This window comes from Ictalurus punctatus, chromosome 7 (assembly GCF_001660625.3).
Source record: "Ictalurus punctatus breed USDA103 chromosome 7, Coco_2.0, whole genome shotgun sequence".
In the NCBI taxonomy this organism is placed as follows: Eukaryota; Metazoa; Chordata; class Actinopteri; order Siluriformes; family Ictaluridae; genus Ictalurus; species Ictalurus punctatus.
In genome coordinates, this window is record NC_030422.2 from 26,248,405 (window position 1) to 26,267,874 (window position 19,470).

At 36.7% G+C, this 19,470-nt stretch overlaps 1 protein-coding gene across 1 annotated transcript; it reads right to left on the reverse strand.

Annotated features, from left to right (window-relative positions):
• Positions 1-1,239: 1,239 nt before the first annotated feature.
• On the reverse strand, positions 1,240-19,189 carry LOC128633102 (B-cell receptor CD22). The gene is made up of 10 exons (XM_053681833.1): positions 19,116-19,189; positions 8,766-8,854; positions 8,376-8,627; positions 7,966-8,238; positions 7,286-7,537; positions 6,130-6,396; positions 4,742-4,849; positions 4,229-4,306; positions 4,015-4,070; positions 1,240-2,735 (listed from the first exon to the last, which is right to left on the reverse strand). Exons 1-9 carry the CDS (start codon positions 19,187-19,189, stop codon positions 4,015-4,017), a joined length of 1,449 nt encoding a protein of 482 aa, XP_053537808.1. The 3' UTR covers positions 1,240-2,735.
• Positions 19,190-19,470: the final 281 nt, after the last annotated feature.

Here is a 19,470-nt window from a genome sequence, read left to right on the forward strand (position 1 = left end):
CGCCCCCTTTCGCTTAAAAGAATATTACAACAGCGAGCGCGTAGTATAGTCAATCAAGTATATAATCAAGTATAAACGCCTAGTGCGTTTGTGGAGGTGCGCGCGCAGTCAGTGGAGGCTCGCGCTGCGGAGTCAGGCAGAAGTATAAACAAGGAGGATGAAGTTGATGGTCCAGAAGCATCTGGAGCTTTCCTTTTAAGAAATCTGTCCATATTCTTTTGCACTACACACGCATCGTCACACGCTAATTATTAGGATATAAAAACACATAGACTGATGTTGACGTGCTGCTGACAGGTCAGAGAGGGGGAGGGAATTATTATTACTTATATATCATTTTTTATTATTATTTTTATGCATGTGTGTCTGTCTTATTATTTCTGTGTCTGTGTTATTATTTCAGACATCAGATATTGATCATATATCGGCTATTAAATATATTATAGCTACACAATTTAGCATTTTATAAATGTTTGAAGGATTTCTACACGGCACCCTGCTCTCATCAGATGGTACATCAGTTGGGAAACACTGAAACAGACTGCACACGTGGGTTTGCGCTACAGCTCCATTTCACACACACACACACGTTTTTATCACATATTACTTCTCCCTGCTGATCCACATCCCCAATAATCACACTACACACACCAGATAAGTTTAAAACAGAACATATTTATTTACGTAACTGTATATTTGTATAGTCTGTCTTTGTTTGTGCTGTAGATTGTCCGCGTCCGTCTTCCGGGTCCAGTCCGCCGAGACTACAGCAAGAGGGAGGAGATAAAGTCCGGTCCTATTTCTGCACCAGTGTTTATGTGTCTGGGGGAAAAGGGGGACTTTTATTGAAATGAACATGAGGAAGGTGGTTAATATGTGTGTATGTTCACATTATGATCATATTATGTTTATATGTATATGTTTATGATGATGTATACTTATCTTTATGTGTGAGGTTGTTGTATTCATACTTACCTGATATTTATTCTTTATAATGGTTCATGCCGAATGGGCGGGGCTTCAGCTTTATAAGTGGGCCGCGGGGGCTGCTGGAAAGTGCGGGGGCTGATGGAAAGTCCGATTCATTTCCGCGAACCGGTTCTTTCGGACGGTTTGTTTCAATGTACCGGTTCATCAGTTCCTTTAACGTCATCAAGCAATGCCGTGGTGCATGCGTCAGTGTCATGTTTAATCAATGAAACTTTCAAATAAAGTAATTTGTGTGAACGCATATTGCTGATTATTGCCTTTTATTCACTCAAGTTAATGGTGTTTGTGGTCATTAACCATTAGTATTTCCAAAAAAAAACAACCCAAAAACCAACCAACCAAAAAACTAAAAATAAAAAACAAACAAAAAAAATACACAAATTAAAAACAAATGTAAAATGTACATTTTCAAAGACATAGAATTTAATAATGCGTAGACTTTTCTAAAAATGAATTATATCCAGAAGATGGCTCTGTTGTAATCTTTTGACAAGTGTGTAAAGGTAATAAAATGACCTTCTTTATACAAAAAATACATGAAAGCATTTTTTTTATTGTTTTGTTTTTAAATTTGCAAAATCTTACAGTAGACTTTATTCACAGTCTGTGTGATGCAGGATTGATAAAATATTTCCTCATCTGAAATGTTTCATGCTCTCTGTTTAGCTTTAGCCACTTTTTAAACATAATATTAATGAGAAACAGAGCTGATGATTTCTACTGCAATGCAGGTATTTTTCAGTACAACAATAATGATGCATAAGAATGAATTTATGCATTGTTTCATAGGATGTCATCACTTGTTAAGCAACTGGAGGTTAATCAGTGAATAACGCCCCTTAATAAAATACAGCTGCTTTGTATGCATGTATATTTTAATGCAGGGTATCATTTGTGTGACCTAAAGGTACAATTGTAATTGCTGAAATTCTTACAAATTTAAACCAAAGAAAAAAAATACATTAAAATACCAAGTAAATAAATTGAGAGATTGCACTGTACTGAGCACCTCTAACTTTACATATACTGATACTGCTTGTGTCCACATGGATGGAGATGAGTACAAACGTTTGCTGGAGATAAAACTGTACACTCTATGCACATGACTTTTCAAACAGGCCTGTTACAGTGCAATAAAAATACATTAAAACGATAATTTCCGGAAGACGTGAGACATTACAGACACATTTGGTGCACACAGTTTAGGGCTTGTGATATTCATCTTGTTGTGGTTTGTGATATCGGCATGCATTTATTTAAAGTGTTGCTTAATACAATGAAACCATGAAATGATATTTGTTATGATGATCTTTTTAACTGTAGGCTGCAGATTGTGGTTGTACCGTGTGATGGAAAATACATCAGTGTATCTCTGTATGTGACTTTCAGTTCTGTAGGTGTGAACTGCACACAGATGACATGATGAAGCCCCTCACATGAGTGAAAAAACATTTTCAAGAATAAAAGTTCAGTCACATTGACTTATTACTCTTACTATTACGACTAAATCCTATCGCTTTACAACCAGTCCTAATAGTGGCACAAGTAATCAATAAAATACACCCTATAAATACTTCTTAATGTGTCCATACACACGTTCTTATTCCCCACACACATTTTAAACCAAATAAGTGCAAAGAACCTGTACAAAACAATCTCACTCCGATTTTACTGTCACTGCACACATGATGAACTTCTCTCTCTTCTGTCTCGTCTGTTCAGTTGTGTATTCACTCATCCAGCACCTGTAAATGAACATTTAAAGCTGTTTTAGATTTTAGTTCCTGAAATGGTTAAACTTTGGTGTTTTAAGCCAACAGCAAATCATTAAGGAACATTTAAAAGGCAATGCAAATTTATATTTCAGTATATACGGTAATTATTAAATATAAAGCAGTAAATAGTGATGGCTTATTTAAGGAGAAACTGTCATGCATCTTATTATACTGCAATACTTGCACTTATTATAGTAGAATTTCTCTTAACTGCACTGACACTATAGGAGTGTCAGTGTACTATACGAGGAAGAAATTTCATGAAAATGCATAAAATTTAAACCACTTTATCTTTTATTAACAGAACTGTTACTAGTGTATTTACTAGTAGAATTTCTCTTAACTGCATTGACACTATAGGATTGAGCAAGAAAATTCATGAAAATGCATAATTTTTTTTATTTTAAACCACTTTATCTATATTTTATGTATTTTCCAAAAAAAATAGGATTGGCAGTAGAGTCAACAACTACGATGTCTTCTTGAACAAGAGACATGGGCTTGTTTAATCCACACACTGTATTCCACAGTAGCTAATTATACATCAGCAAAAACGAGTCTTTGTAAATGTAAAGTTATAGGGCCAGGTAGTGGTGGGAGATATATACATATAGTACAAATAAAAAGTGTATTAAATCCAGTTTCTACTGTGAAAAACTGTGAAACTGATTTATTTGTCATAATATGTATTATACGTTCAGCTGTGGGTTCTGGTTGCCTTAGGGTTGTTTATTCTTTTCTATAGACTGAGGTTTATTTGTTTTCCTGAATTAGTTGAGGTGTGAACACAGTGAGATTTACAAGTAAAGATCAACAGGAAATGAAAGTACTAGAGGACTCTTTCACTTTGTTTACTGAGTGTTTGAGCTGTGAGAGGAACCAGAATGCACATCTCTATTTTATACTACTAAAAGCTATAGAGCATTTCTACAGTTGACTCCCTTCCGCTGTGATTACATCATGATACCCAGCAGCTGGTAAGGCTTGCAGCAACAAGAAGAGAGGACACTGGAGCTGCTTTTGACATTGTTTGCTTTTAGGATTGCTTTAGGTGTAATAATTTAGAAAGGTCTTAGCAATCTAACTGAGGCTGTAGCATTTATATTACACTATTTATATATATAACTGTTTATAACTCTGAACTCCTACTGAGCAAGGCACAAAACTTGAACTAGAATTTCTATTCATGATTTCTCTAAGTATTTCTAACTCAATTTGAGATTTGTAAATATAGCAGATTTTGTCTTACCTATGTGTTCTGCTTCAGCTGTGAGTAAACAGTTTCAGACTCTACACTGGCCTTCACTAGATGTAAACAAGAAACGCTGAATTAACGTCCACAATCAACTGCAACTAATCTAAATAGCTAAACAGTCATTAATGAAATGAATTGGTCAATAAATCAAAAAACAATAAAAGTTAATGTACATGCAAATTTATATAAATATATACGATAGCTTTACCCTGATCTTTCTGTGCTTTTTTCTGTGGCTTGAATTCAAGCTCAGTGTAAATCACATCACTGGGTCCAGCATCATCATCTACAGTGACAGTGAACAGAACAAAACAAACACAGATAACATTTTAATCTAAATCAACCTTTGTAAAAAAAATATTTAAAAAAAAAAAAAAAAAAAAAAAAACAGTGTGGGGAATTACAGGTAGATGATGGGATGTAGCTGAACACAAATGTGGAGCTTACAGTCACTTCTACATGTAATGGTTTTGAAATTCATGTGTTCTCTTTGCATTTTTTTGTTGTAAAATGATAACTTTATATGAACATTATCTGAAGCTTGATATGTATAGCATTAAAACCACTGACAGGTGAAGGGAGCATTAATTATTTTTTTAATTGTTTGTTATTTCCATGTTTGTGCAACTTATGCTATTTATACTATTTAACTTATAGTTAAATACAGTATAAACAGTACTGATTATATTATAAGCAATTTCTTGAAAAATAATTATCACACCTTTGTTGGATTTGTGCCACCAACGCACGATCAGTAAAAGGATGATGTTCAGAAAGGCCAAACTCAGTCCCACAGCCACAAATACTATAACAGTATTGTATGTAAAACCTGAGACAGAGGAACGAAAAAGATACAAATGATAAAAAAAAACCTGCTGTCACTAATAATAGCCCAATTTCTAATTTTCCATTTCTGTCCAAACTGTTTTAAAGAGTGTTTACCAGCAATCTCTCTGAGCCTTTCCAATCATATCTACATTCTCTACTGAGACTGCTCTTCAACGGGCCACTCATAATCTACTCCTTTCTGCTGATGCTGGTGCCTTTCCTCTATCAGTATTTCTAGTTTGGATCATGTTTCCTTTTTTCTCCTGCCCCTGACACACAAAGTATCCCTCAATTATCAATCCTTTGCCCCCTCCTTTTAACTACAGGTACAGTATATGCATCCACTTGCTCAGATCATTCAAAAACATCTGAGTTTCTACTGTTAAGCAGATAACACTGATTTATCTCATCAGGAGAGCTGTCTTCCACATCATTAACTGTATACATTCATGATCTAAAATAATGGATGGACTCCAAAGTTCTTAAACTGAACTCTGATAAAACAGATATTTTATTTGCACCCAAACGACTTTGTTTTAAAATTCCAGATATTCAGTAGATATTGATGGCATTAACGTTAAACCTTCAACAAATTTTCACAATTTATTCACCATTTTTGACAACACAGTTTCATTTGAACTCTGTATTAGGTCACTCACAACAATCTCTTTATCAGCTCTGCATGACCCTTACTTAGTTTGAAAGAATTCTTGCTTCATGATTTCATCATTTCACAGTTGCATTTTTGAAGATCTCTTCATTCTCATTTCTGGTATAACTCCTAATCGACTACAAGATGTTTGAAAATATGTTTGTTGTAGTCTTTACTCATACCAAACACACATTAAATGTGTACACTATCATTAACACTGGTTACCCATCTCACAGAGAATCAAACAAACAAACTCTTATTTCTACCACACATGGCCTCGCCGTAACACTCTACACCCTGGAGTATTAGGTCCACCAGTACTGATCTAGAAGTGGCTCCTAACAAGCAGACTGACAACAATGGGCAGAATATTTAATGCCATAATCCACCTCTAGGCCTTTAACTGCATGTCCATAAACTCAAAACACATGTTTTGTACCAACAGTTTTCTCTTTTTTTCTTCCAGCTAGTCTTTTTTTTTTTTTTTTAATGTATGGCAATATTTAATAACATAAATCTTTATTGCATATCACACTTTGTATGCATATTGTGCAGCTTTAATCTACACCAGTACTGAGTGCTGAGGTGAACCTGAGGTTAATGAGTACTGAAGAGATGATCACACTCACCTGATACAGTCAGTGTAACAGCATCACTGGTGTGTGAGGAGTGTGAGCCTCGTCTCTCTCTTCCTCTACAGGTGTATTTACCTGCATGAGATGTTTCAGCACTACTGATTCTGTACTCCTGTTCATTACTGACACCAGAACCATCTTTATTCCAGCCGTAGATCCAGTCAGAGTCCTCTTCATCCTGTATGTCACATCTGAGAGTGACAGTCTCTCCTCTGTACACCTGTTCATCAGGATTTATGGACACCACAGGTTTTGGGAGCACTGTACAAAGATAATAAAATATTTCCTGAAATAATCAGTATACTTTTGATTGATTGGTTTTCATGAGTGTATAGAGTTTAGAAGATTTTGGAAAAGAATGTAACATTACACATGTAACTCTGAAAATTGTTTTGGACAAGTTATAACCACTTGCACCAAAAAGTCCAGCGTCTTCTACAGATCCTGATTATAATCATTTGGTATTGTGTTAGATGTATTTATAGTAAAGTATTATTCAGATTTGTTTAATAAAATGAACAGGTGATTGAGAATTGTTATATAAATAATTGTTGTTGTTTTAATCCATTTATTTGACATCACATTTTATTCTGTATAATTCCATGTTTTGGTCATTGGTAAGGAAGCAGAGTGGAGCAAAAGAAAAAAAATCCTACAATTACTCGAGATCCTGATGTGATCTGGCTCCAGGTCTCTTATGTATGATTTCCAAAGTGATTAGTCAGCACTTATAGAGACAAAGCAGGTGATTTATTTACAGTGTAGCTTTAAGGCCTCTGGTATCAGACACACACTGTACATTCTTTCTATTTTGATCATAATTTAATATTCTGTAGTGAGTGTTTCAGCACTAATGTCTGTGTTTCAGTTACAGTTATAAACACCATTATGAGTCTGATTAACATGAGTGCTGTGTAATTATAATTTCCATATTTCTCCTACCATGAGATTTATTATCCCTACATAACACTGATATCTGATCGTCTGTGTCTCTTACAACAGAGATTCTCTTCCTGATGAACACACACTCAGCGGTACTTTACTTTAACTTTTGCTCTCACTGTTCATGAATGACAGGCTTTATAAATATCTAAAATATAATAAGAAATAACTTAAAACATGCAGTGAAAGAGTAGAAACCATGACGTACCTCTAACTGTAACTGTAACTGTATCACTGAGCTCTGAGTCGTAGTTTCCTCTGCGTGCTTTACACTGATACACTGTTTCTCCTGCATTAGAGACTGTATCATGGAGTGTGTCGGGGTCTTCAGCTACTTGGACTCGATCTTTGTACCAGAGAAAAGTCCATCCATTAGACAGCAGATTACAGTTCAGAGTAACTCTGTCTCCATTGTAGACGGAGCTCTGAGGACTCAGTCTCACAGTCGGTTTGGGTTTTTCTGTTGATATGAAATGATGATGATATTAAAGTTTTCCTCTTTACAACCTCAACAATAGTTTTATCACTTTAATCATATGATTTGTGTCTAATAATGCATTTATATTTAGCATTTGTTAAAGTAGTGCATAGATACACACTCTTAATGAATTCATCTTCATAAGTGTGTTCACTATTATACACAGCACACAGTGAATGTACAACTACACCATTAATCATTACTAGACTAAGTAGAATAAGTAAATGAAACATTGTTTTTTTCGGAATCTGTGACATTTTAAAGCAATATTGTGACCTTAATCCACACTGCATGGAGTGATGTGATGCTGAAATTATATATATTGGTGTCAGGAAGAGATTAACACACACACACACACACACACACACACACACACACACACACACACACACACACACACACACACACACCTGACACAGTGAGTGTAACAGTGTTGCTGGTCTCTGAGGTCTGAGAGTCGTTTCTTCTTCGTCCGCTGCAGGTGTATTTAGAGCTGAGAGACTCTACAGGAGTGAATGAATATTTACTGTTCTCAACAGAGGAGAATATTTGGACACCATCTTTATTCCAGTTGTACATCCACTCAGTGTCTGCATGTCCTCGTATTTCACATGTGAAAGTGACTTCCTGTCCACTGAATATCGGTCCATCAGGCTGCAGAGTCAGAACGGCTTTTGGTCTCTCTGTACAGTTACAACAAATACATCAAATCAGCCAAACACACCCTTCTCTGACCATCTGATATTTAATCAGTGTGTTTTGTAATGATTACAGTATGTGTATCAGTGCATGTTACAGGAGTGTAAGATCAGACATGTACCTATCACTGAGAGAATCATTTCATTACTCCATGTCGTTGACCATCCATCAACAGACCCGTAACATCTGTATTTGTGACTCTGATCTACTTTTATAATGTAGTAATTTTCAGCAGATCTGTGAACATTAACACCATCTTTGTACCAGTAGTACAGTCCATTTCCTCCTGAAATCCTACATGTGAGTGTAACCGTCTCTCCTCTGAATATTTGTGGTGAATTCGGCTCCACAGACAGAACTGGTATAATCTCTGCTGGAAAAGTCAAAAAGCAAACACACACTGTCAATGTAAATAACTTAAATTCTGCATGACAATGTACAAACAATCTTCTCCACTTTAATACAAATCCAACATGTACACAACATAGGCAATAAAATATGTATAAATCACCTTGAGCTTGTCCGACTCGGATAAGTGAAATAAGCACTAAAAAGGGAAGAGGAACAGAGAATATGATGTAACGCTGACTTGATTCTTTTCTTTAAGAAGACAAATGAGAACAATGTCATATACTGCAAAAAATCTATATTTAGTTTCACTTCAGCTATAAGAAATGCAATATATCGACCTGTTTCAATAATGAATGGTGTTTAGAAAAAGCTATTTTCACTCAGGTCACTATGCTGCTCATTACTGTCTCATGTTTAATCTGATCCACATCTGCTAATCTGAAGCTGGATTACACACTTCCTTCTCTGTGTCTCACATGAGAAAGGCACTCCTGTGCACTAAAGCTATGGTGTAATACATACAGGATGATGTCATATATGAGGAAAAATCCAATCTCAGTAGCACATACAGGATAATGAACACACACAGCATAATGAAGACACACAGGTTAATGAACACATACAGGCTAATGAACACATACAGGCTAGTGAACACATACAGGCTAATGAACACACTCAGGTTAATGAACACACACAGATTAATGAACACACTCAGGTTAATGAACACATTCAGGCCAACGAACACACACAGGTTAATGAACACATACAGTGTAATGAACACTCACAGGCTAATGAACACACACAGGCTAATGAACACACCCAGGTTAATGAACACATGCAAGCTAATGAACACACTCAGGTTAATGAACACATGCAGGCTAATGAACACACTCAGGCTAATGAACACACACAGGTTAATGAACACACATACATAGCTAATGAACACATACAGGTTAAGGAACACACACAGGCTAATGAACACACACAGGTTAATGAACCCACTCAGGTTAATGAACACACACAGTTTAATGAACACACACAGGTTAATGAACACATACAGGCTAATGAACACAAACAGGCTAATGAACACACACAGGTTAATGAATACACACTGGATAATGAAAACATACAGGTTAATAAACACATACAGGCTAATGAACACACTCAGGCTAATGAACACAAAGGTTAATGAACCCACTCAGGCTAATGAACACACACAGGTTAATGAACACATACAGGTTAATGAACACACACAGGTTAATGAACACATACAGGCTAATGAACACACACAGGTTAATGAACACACTCAGGTTAATGAACACACACAGTTTAATGAACACACACAGGTTAATGAACACATACAGGCTAATGAACACAAACAGGCTAATGAACACACACAGGTTAATGAATACACACTGGATAATGAAAACATACAGGTTAATAAACACATACAGGCTAATGAACACACTCAGGCTAATGAACACAAAGGTTAATGAACCCACTCAGGCTAATGAACACCCACAGGTTAATGAACACACACAGGTTAATGAACACATACAGGCTAATGAACACACACAGGTTAATGAACACACACAGGTTAATGAACACATACAGGCTAATGAACACATACAGGCTAATGAACACACACAGGTTAATGAACACACACAGGTTAATGAACACACATACATAGCTAATGAACACATACAGGTTAAGGAACACACACAGGCTAATGAACACACACAAGTTAATGAACCCATTCAGGCTAATGAACACACACAGGTTAATGAACACCCACAGGTTAATGAACACATACAGGTTAATGAACACACACAGGTTAATGAACACATACAGGCTAATGAACACACTCAGGTTAATGAACACATGCAGGCTAATGAACACACACAGGCTAATGAACACACATACATAGCTAATGAACACATACAGGTTAAGGAACACACACAGGCTAATGAACACACACAGGTTAATGAACACACTCAGGTTAATGAACACACACAGTTTAATGAACACACACGGGTTAATGAACACATACAGGCTAATGAACACAAACAGGCTAATGAACACACACAGATTAATGAATACACACTGGATAATGAAAACATACAGGTTAATAAACACATACAGGCTAATGAACACACTCAGGCTAATGAACACAAAGGTTAATGAACCCACTCAGGCTAATGAACACACACAGGTTAATGAACACATACAGGTTAATGAACACACACAGGTTAATGAACACATACAGGCTAATGAACACACACAGGTTAATGAACACACACAGGTTAATGAACACATACAGGCTAATGAACACACTCAGGTTAATGAACACATGCAGGCTAATGAACACACACAGGCTAATAAACACACACAGGTTAATGAACACACACGGGTTAATGAACACACATACATAGCTAATGAACACATACAGGTTAATGAACACACACAGGCTAATAAACACACACAGGTTAATGAACCCACTCAGGCTAATGAACACACACAGGTTAATGAACACACACAGTTTAATGAACACACAGGCTAATGAACACATACAGGCTAATGAACACACACAGGTTAATGAATACACACTGGATAATGAAAACATACAGGATAATGAACACATACAGGCTAATGAACACACACAAGTTAATGAACACATAGGCTACTGAACAAACACAGGCTAATAAACACACACAGAATAATGAACACACACAGGTTATGGAACACACACACAGGTTAATGAATACACACAGAAAAATGAATACACACAGAAAAATGAACACACAGAAAAATTAACACACAGAGGTTAATGAACACATTCAGGCTATGATTGTGCAATGTACTGAAAAATGTCTGTCACAGACACGTCTGTGAGAATGATTGTCGAGTGTAAATCCAAAAATTGGCGTGGCTTTTAAAGGTCAAAGAAGTTCTCTTAAAGCTAAGACATCATAGAAGGTTCATTCAGTCTTCCCTTTCTTCTGAAACAGGTGAACCTATCACAGAGCAGGACAGAGTCAAAATGGAAATGAAGATCTTCAAGGCTGGATTACATGGTCAAAGTAGAAGTAGAAGATCTTGCTGTTGCAGATTTGGCAATCATCAGATTTTCTCAACAAGAAATGTCCAAGGGAGAGATTGCTGCCTTGCAAAATGGAAGATCTGGAGTAAAGAGGAGCTGTGATATTCATAACCTTCATCCAGTGTTGATGGATGGTGTGCTCAAAGTTGGTGGAGGACTTAGTAGAGCAGCAATGCCAGAAGAGATGAAACGTCCTGTTATCTTGTCAAAGGAACACCATGTATTCAAACTCATCTGGCAACATGTTCATAAAAACTAGGTCATGCTGGAGGAAACCACATGTCAACACTTTGAAAAAGGTAATGAGTTATAAATGCAAACTCTGCCTGTAGAAAAATAATTTCAGAATGCGTTGTCTATCAATGTCTACAGGGAAAGATGGGAGAACAAACAATGGCTGACGACTCATGCATTAAAGTTTGATAATGGCACAAATTTCATTGGAGCAGAAAGAGAGCTCCAGGCAGCTTTGAACACACTGGATCATGACAAAGTCCAGTGTACATGTTTCTATCTGAGGGACTCAAATGGACTTTAATCCCCCTGCTGCATTGCATCACAGTGGCGTGTCGGCGCGGCTCATTAATCTGGTCAAGTGGTAAAGGTGGACAATGCATTATTGCCCATTATTGTTCTCAACACTGGTGCCCCTCAGGGGTGTGTACTTAGTCCACTTTTTTATATTCTTTATACAAATGACTGTCAGAGTCCAGTCACCACCACTCATTACTTTAACTATGCAGATGATACTGCCATTCTTGCATTGCTTAATAAGGACAATGATTCTTTTTTTTTGACTATCAATGCTCCATAGCACATTTTAGTAAATGGTGTGATTCCACCTTAATATCGCAAAGACTAAGGAACTGGTTTTCAGCTCTTCCAAAACACTGACCCGTCCTTCCATTATTATCATTAAGGGAGAGATGGTTGAAAGGGTGGACCTTTTCAGATATCTGGAAATTACATTGGATAAACATCTCAACTTCAATCAGCACACTCTGGGTATTTACAAGAGCTGTCAACAGAGACTTACAGTTATTCGTAAACTTACAGTGAGAAATTTGCAAAGATTTCAAACAAACTTCTTTCACGTTGTCATTATGGGGCACTGTTTGTAGAATTTTGAGGAAAATAATGAATTTTATCCATTTTAGAATAAGGCTGTAAAATAATGTGGAAAAAGTGAAGCGCTGTGAATACTTTCCGGATGCACTGTAAATATCTGTCTGTTCAGTGTACTCTGCTTCTTCTTCTGTATCGAAGTTTTATTTAGCCGGTTCTTATGCATGGTGCCATTTCCATATGCTAACAGTTACCAATAAGAACAAACTCTTGAAGATTCCTAATTGAGCGAGAAACATTATTGGTATTCCCACCCCTAATTTATCAGACTGTGTCATTTTATATACGTTCCGGAAGGCACATAAAATTTTAATTGATCCAGACCACCCACTTTATCAATATTTCAACCCCCTTCCTTCTGGCCGCAGGTATAGACTGCCCATGTGCAGAAAGACCAGTTATGGTAGGAGTTTTGTTCCTATGGCTATACGAGCGTTAAAAACATAGGTAATAGCCATTGTGATGCCATCTTATGCTCTGGCATTTGTTGTATGATCCTGATGTTTTCTTTTTATCCCTTTCTCCCCTCTATGCCTGTGATTGTTTATGATGGTTAATATGTATGGTGTTGCTGTGTTTATGTTTTTCTATGCACCCACGGTGGAAACAAATTTCCTCTTTGAGGACAAATAAAATTATTTATCTATCTATCTATCTAAAGAAGGTCTTGCACTCCACTCTCTCACAACAATCGTTGGATGATGAGAATTTACCCACCATCCTTTGTGAAATTAAAGCTATTCTTAATGACCTCCCCATCACAAAGCTTTCTGATGATTTAAACAACTTGGAAGCTCTTACTCCCAATCACATTTTACAGATCAGATCAAAACCACTTCTTCCAACAAGGCTTTTTAAAGACAGTGATCTGTACATAAACACGTAAACAGCGACAAGTCCAATACTTGTCTGACCTTGTTTTGGAAAATATGGGTCAGAGAATACCTTCCACTGCTCCAGTAATATCAGAAGTGGATGAAACCACACAGAAATTTCTGTGTATGGAAATTATATGCTGTGTTCACACAGAAGCAGTAAGAGGATGAGGAAGTTTTGGTGGTGGGAGCATGTACGGCTGCATCTGAAATCTGCATACCATGAGATGCATTAGATTCAGTACCTACAGCTCAGCCGCTGATACAGTATGTATGGATCAGTATATGTGTGGAGTATGAATACAACCTGGAAATACTACATCCGACATGTTAGTGCCGACATGAACACCCTTACACCACCCAAGCCAACAGCTATACTGAAAATAAAGTTAAAGATAGCTGATACAAATCCATACAATTACAAGCATAACAACTAAGTTTCTAAACTTCTCTATAATCAACTTAAATATTCCACCATACTATAAACATTTTGAACACAACAACATTATCAACACTATCTTTTTTTATTTATTTAAAAGTAAGAACATAATACTCTGATCATATATTCTTCCTTTCATACCTTATACGAAACAAAAAATGTTCATCCATGATAAAAGCCCACGAAAATATCACAAACCAAAATCTGATTAATGCTCAGAAAAAAACCCATGCCACCTCAGACACTCTACAACCCCAAATAACACACAAATCCTGAAGATGGTAGATTTTAGATTCTACACATATGCACTAAAATGGACCAAAAGGTCCTCACTGCAGTCTGTAGCGTAATGACACATTGGATTAGATCCACTAGGTACTGCATGTTGTAACATGCATGCGCCAATGGCAGACACAGATCATTAATACTGCAGACACAGTATGTCACTGTTGTCCATCTATGGTTAGGGTTGGGGTTAGTGTTAAAGTTAGAACATCCAGTACGTGGTATATCTAATCTAATGTCATTACACTACAGGATGCAGTGAGGACACACCCAATTAACAGCAATCCACATAAACTATGCTGAAAACAAAAAAATATTTAGTCCCCTCTGACGCCATTGGAACAGCAGGCCAAGTTATTGCTATTGCTGCAGACTGAAGACATTTGGGTTTGAGATCAAAAGATGAAAAGGAGAAGAGAGGTTACAATTTCAGCTTCTGTTTCCTGGTATTTATATGTTGACGTGTTAAATGACATAGAACATAGCACATTTCTTTCAGACCACCCAATTGGTAGATACTAGGAAATAAAAGCTGAAATCCTAAACTCTTGTCTCATATCCATCTTTTGATCACAAAACCAAATGTCTTTGGTGTACTGCAGAAACAAATGAATAGGCCTTGCCGTTCCAATAGTTTCAGACGGGACTGTACTGTACCCTCCCACTGATATAATTATTAATGCAACTAATTAATACTATTCTATATATAAATGTAACCCTTACCTTAACCTCGGTAACCTCAGTAACCTCAGTAAGTTCTCACAAGGGCTCAACTCAAATGAACTAACTCACACAACTGGATGTACACTGATCCAACAATCATATCAGAGACTCTTACGAAAATGTTCTAGTCACATATTAACCTCATCACACAGGACATTAGACTTCATCTGAACATATTGTTTTAAGCCGCCACTCACTCTAATGAAGACTCAAAGAAAACATTTACTCACAGATCATCACACGGAGTGGACGGAGCTCCATCCTGTCACACTGATGAAGGATTGACTGATCAGTGGTCTGTGTTAAAGCCACTACACTTCCTGTGTTCTTACACACAGAGAGAAAGAGAGAAAGACTTCCGTTCTGGTCAAAGTTGATGCGCTCTTTTCATTTGAACCCAGAAATTATAACAACAATTTGCAGAACATAACTTTATTCAACTCCTGAACTTGTACAGTTCCTCTGCTTATTCACTCAAGTTCATAATTGATTTCAACAAGACATCCAGTGGACCTTTCTGGAAAGATTTTTATCTTGTTTGATTGAATAAGCAAGCTAACTCTTTTAAAAGAATGAATTCTTTCCTAAATCAAGAAACTTTCCAATAGTTTTAGAGGGGACTGTATGTACTAATCCCATAACCGAGTGTTTAGATATTTTATATTTATTAATCCCCATACTTAATGTGTGTTTTGATCTTTTATATTTACTAATCCCCATCGCTAATTCATGTTTAGGTCTTTAATGTATGCTGCAGTGGCATCTAACATTATGTTCATCTTTTATTATTAGCTCAGCTCACTGAGTGCTGTTAGTGTTTGCCACAGAAACTAGAGTGAGAACATGCAGGTGTGATTGTTTAAAGTTTGGCTTTACTGAGAATGTGAAAGACAGCATTTCCTCACCTCTCACACAGCTCAACTACAATAGAAACCAAACCACAATAATGTTTCATGTCTTAACTGTTAATCATTTAAACTAAAAGTCACATATTTGCTGAAGAACAAATAAACTCTTTGTGTAATAATGTCAATTAATCACAAAATTCATTGCTAGATATGAATGGTTATTTTTAATATAAATCAGATCTGAAATGACTGACATGAGATAATGTGCAGTTGTATACAGTTTTCAGATAAGACTACATAATGAAGCAGGAAGTCTTAAACTGCATCACTGCTGCCATTTACAAAAACATAAATGTTCATATATTAGGGTCTGCACATCTGAGCTTGGCTGTGCTGAGTGAACCTACTGGCTCTACAATGTACTGCAAGTAAAAACATGATATATGGTTCCCTCCACTAATATTGGCACCCTTGGTAAATATGAGCAAAGAAGGCTGTGGAAAATTGCCTTTATTGTTTAACCTTTTGATATTTTGTTAAAAAAAATTCACAAAAATACTCTGCTGTCATGGATATCATGCAATTATAAACAAAACACAGGTTAAGCAAAAAAATATAATTTTAAATATAGGTGTGTAACAATTATTGGCACACTTTTAGTCAATACTTTGTTCTACCTCCCTTTGCCAAGATTAAAGCTCTGAGTCTTCTCCTATAATGTCTGATGAGGTTGGAGAATACATGGCAAGGGATCTGAGACCATTCCTCCATATAGAATCTCTCCAGATCCTTCACATTTCGAGGTTCACACTGGTGGACTCTCCTCTTCAGTTCACCCCACATGATTTCTATGGGTTTCAAGTCAGGGGACTGGGATGGCCATGGCAGGACCTTAATTTTGGGGTAAACCATTTTTATGTTGATTTTGATTTGTTTTGGATCATTGTCCTGCTGGAAGATCCAGCCACGGCCCATTTTAAGCTTTCTGGCAGAGGCAGTCAAGTTTTCATCTAATATCTGTTGATATTTGATAGAGTCCATGATGCCATGTATCATAACAAAAAGTCCAGGTCCTCTGGCAGAAAAACAGCCCCAAAACATTAAAGCCACCATGGGCATGAGGTAGTTTTCCATATGGCCATCTCTCTGTGTGCGCCAAAACCACCTCTGGTGTTTATTGCCGTAAAGCTCTATTTTGGTTTCTGGGTTTCATCTGACCATAGAACCCGATTCCATTTGAAGTTCCAGTAGTGTCTTACCAATGGTGCCAATATTAGTGGAGGGCACTGTAACTGCAATTAACATGGCTTTCCTGAGGTACTGAGCTTCACATATGAACAGAGAGTTATCGTTATTTAAAAAAAAAAAAATACTATATACTCATGAAGTCAGGGTAAATGTGTATAATGTCTAATAATCTAACCCTTTTATTTATTACGGTATTTGGTGAAATGAATGTGACTGGTTTATATCTGTGTGAAGCTGCTTCATTCACAATAATATTATATTCTCTTTTACTTATTTCATTATTCATTACAAGTCATCTGGACTAGCATGAGGGAGCATGTTTCAAAAATTATATTGTTGCGGAGTGGGCAGTCGATCGCATTCAGTGCACTAGGCCTCGTTTCTCATGGAGGTTTGCACGGCATTTTTTGTAACTTGCCAGATCCGGAAATGAATGACTTTTAGGCAACTCTTGCCAAAATGTACAATTGTACAGGCTTCTCTATGATCCATCCATGCAGGACCACAGAGATAACCAGATGGCACAAAATTCATGAATTGGTTTTTAAAAATAGAGATTTCGATTCGCTTTGTACATACTGTTGATAGAATAAAGCTAATGCTGAAAGTTTTTTTGGGGAGCACACCATGTTTTCATTCATCAGTATCTTCACAAATGAACACAGTCACTACACTACACCTTCAGACACAGTGATTAAACCTCACTCTCTTGTCTTTATACACAGACGTTTACACTGATGGGTGAACATACAGAGTAATCATTCTGTAATAACTTTCTTTTGTCTCTTTACATAAAGAGACGTTTACACTGATGGGTGAACATAATAATCACCTGATTTTGTAAATATGAGAAATTACATTTGCAGGAAGCTCCCACTTTTTGCTGATATCTACAGTAATTGCTAACATTTACAAAATAATACAATAAATAATAAATAAGTCTATATAATGAATGTAATGGTCTATGTTTAATAAAAATCTTAATGAAATTAATAAAATAAAAATTGAGGTTGTTCAATTTAGTTTTATACATGTTCTCATATTTATAGCTATATTTTTGTTGTAACGTGATAAGTGATAATCTCAAGGTTTACTGGGTTTTATATGATTCTTATATGATTCTTTGCTCTTTTATCACACTGTGGGTTTTAGTGAAGTTTAATGAAAATAAACATCAACAACAAACACAACAATTCCTCCTCAGCATTCAGCAACTCCACGCGAGACGCCATGACTGTAAGCGTTGCTATGGTTGTTCCGACAAACTACTTCTTCTCTCAGTTACTTCCGGTTGATTTATAGGACGATTACTCAGAGTCGCCCCTTGCGGTTCAAAGAATATTACAACGGCGAGCGCGTCAAGCATAAACGCCTCGTGATTTTGGGGAGGTGCGCGCGCAGTCAGTGGAGGCTCCATTTCTCTCTCTCTCTCTCTCTCTCTCTCTCTCTCTCTCTCTCTCTCTCTCTCTCACACACACACACACAGGTTTTTATCACATATTACTTCTCCCTGCTGATCCACATCCCCAATAATCACACTACACACACCAGATAAGTTTAAAACAGAACATCTTTATTTACGTATCTGTATATTTGTATAGTCTGTCTTTGTTTGTGCTGTAGACTACAGCAAGAGGGAGGAGATAAACTCCTGTCCTATTTCTGCACCAGTGTTTATGTGTCTGGGGGAAAAGGGGGACTTTTATTGAAATGAACATGAGGAAAGTGGTTAATATGTGTGTATGTTCATATTATGATCATATTATATGTTTATATGTATATGTTTATGATTATGTATACTTATCTATATGTGTGACGTTATTGTATTCATACTTACCTGATATTTATTCTTTATAATGGTTCATGCCGAATGGGCGGGGCTTCCGCTTTATAAGCGGGCCGCTTCCCTACATACGGGGGCTGATGGAAAGTCCGATTCATTTCCGCGAACCGGTTCTTTCGGACGTTTGTTTCAATGAACCGGTTCATCGGTTCCTTTAACGTCATCAGGCAATGGCGTCACTACATATTTCTTTTCTAACAACTCAGTGTCATATCAGTGAAACCTTCAGATAAAGTCATTTGTGTGAACGCATATTGCTGATTATTGCCTTTTATTCACTTAAGTTAATGGTGGTTGTGGTCACAGTTTCATTCGCTGATCCTTCATGTCGGATTCGACTGACCAATATTGAGTAGTGTACATATTGGACAAGTCTCCT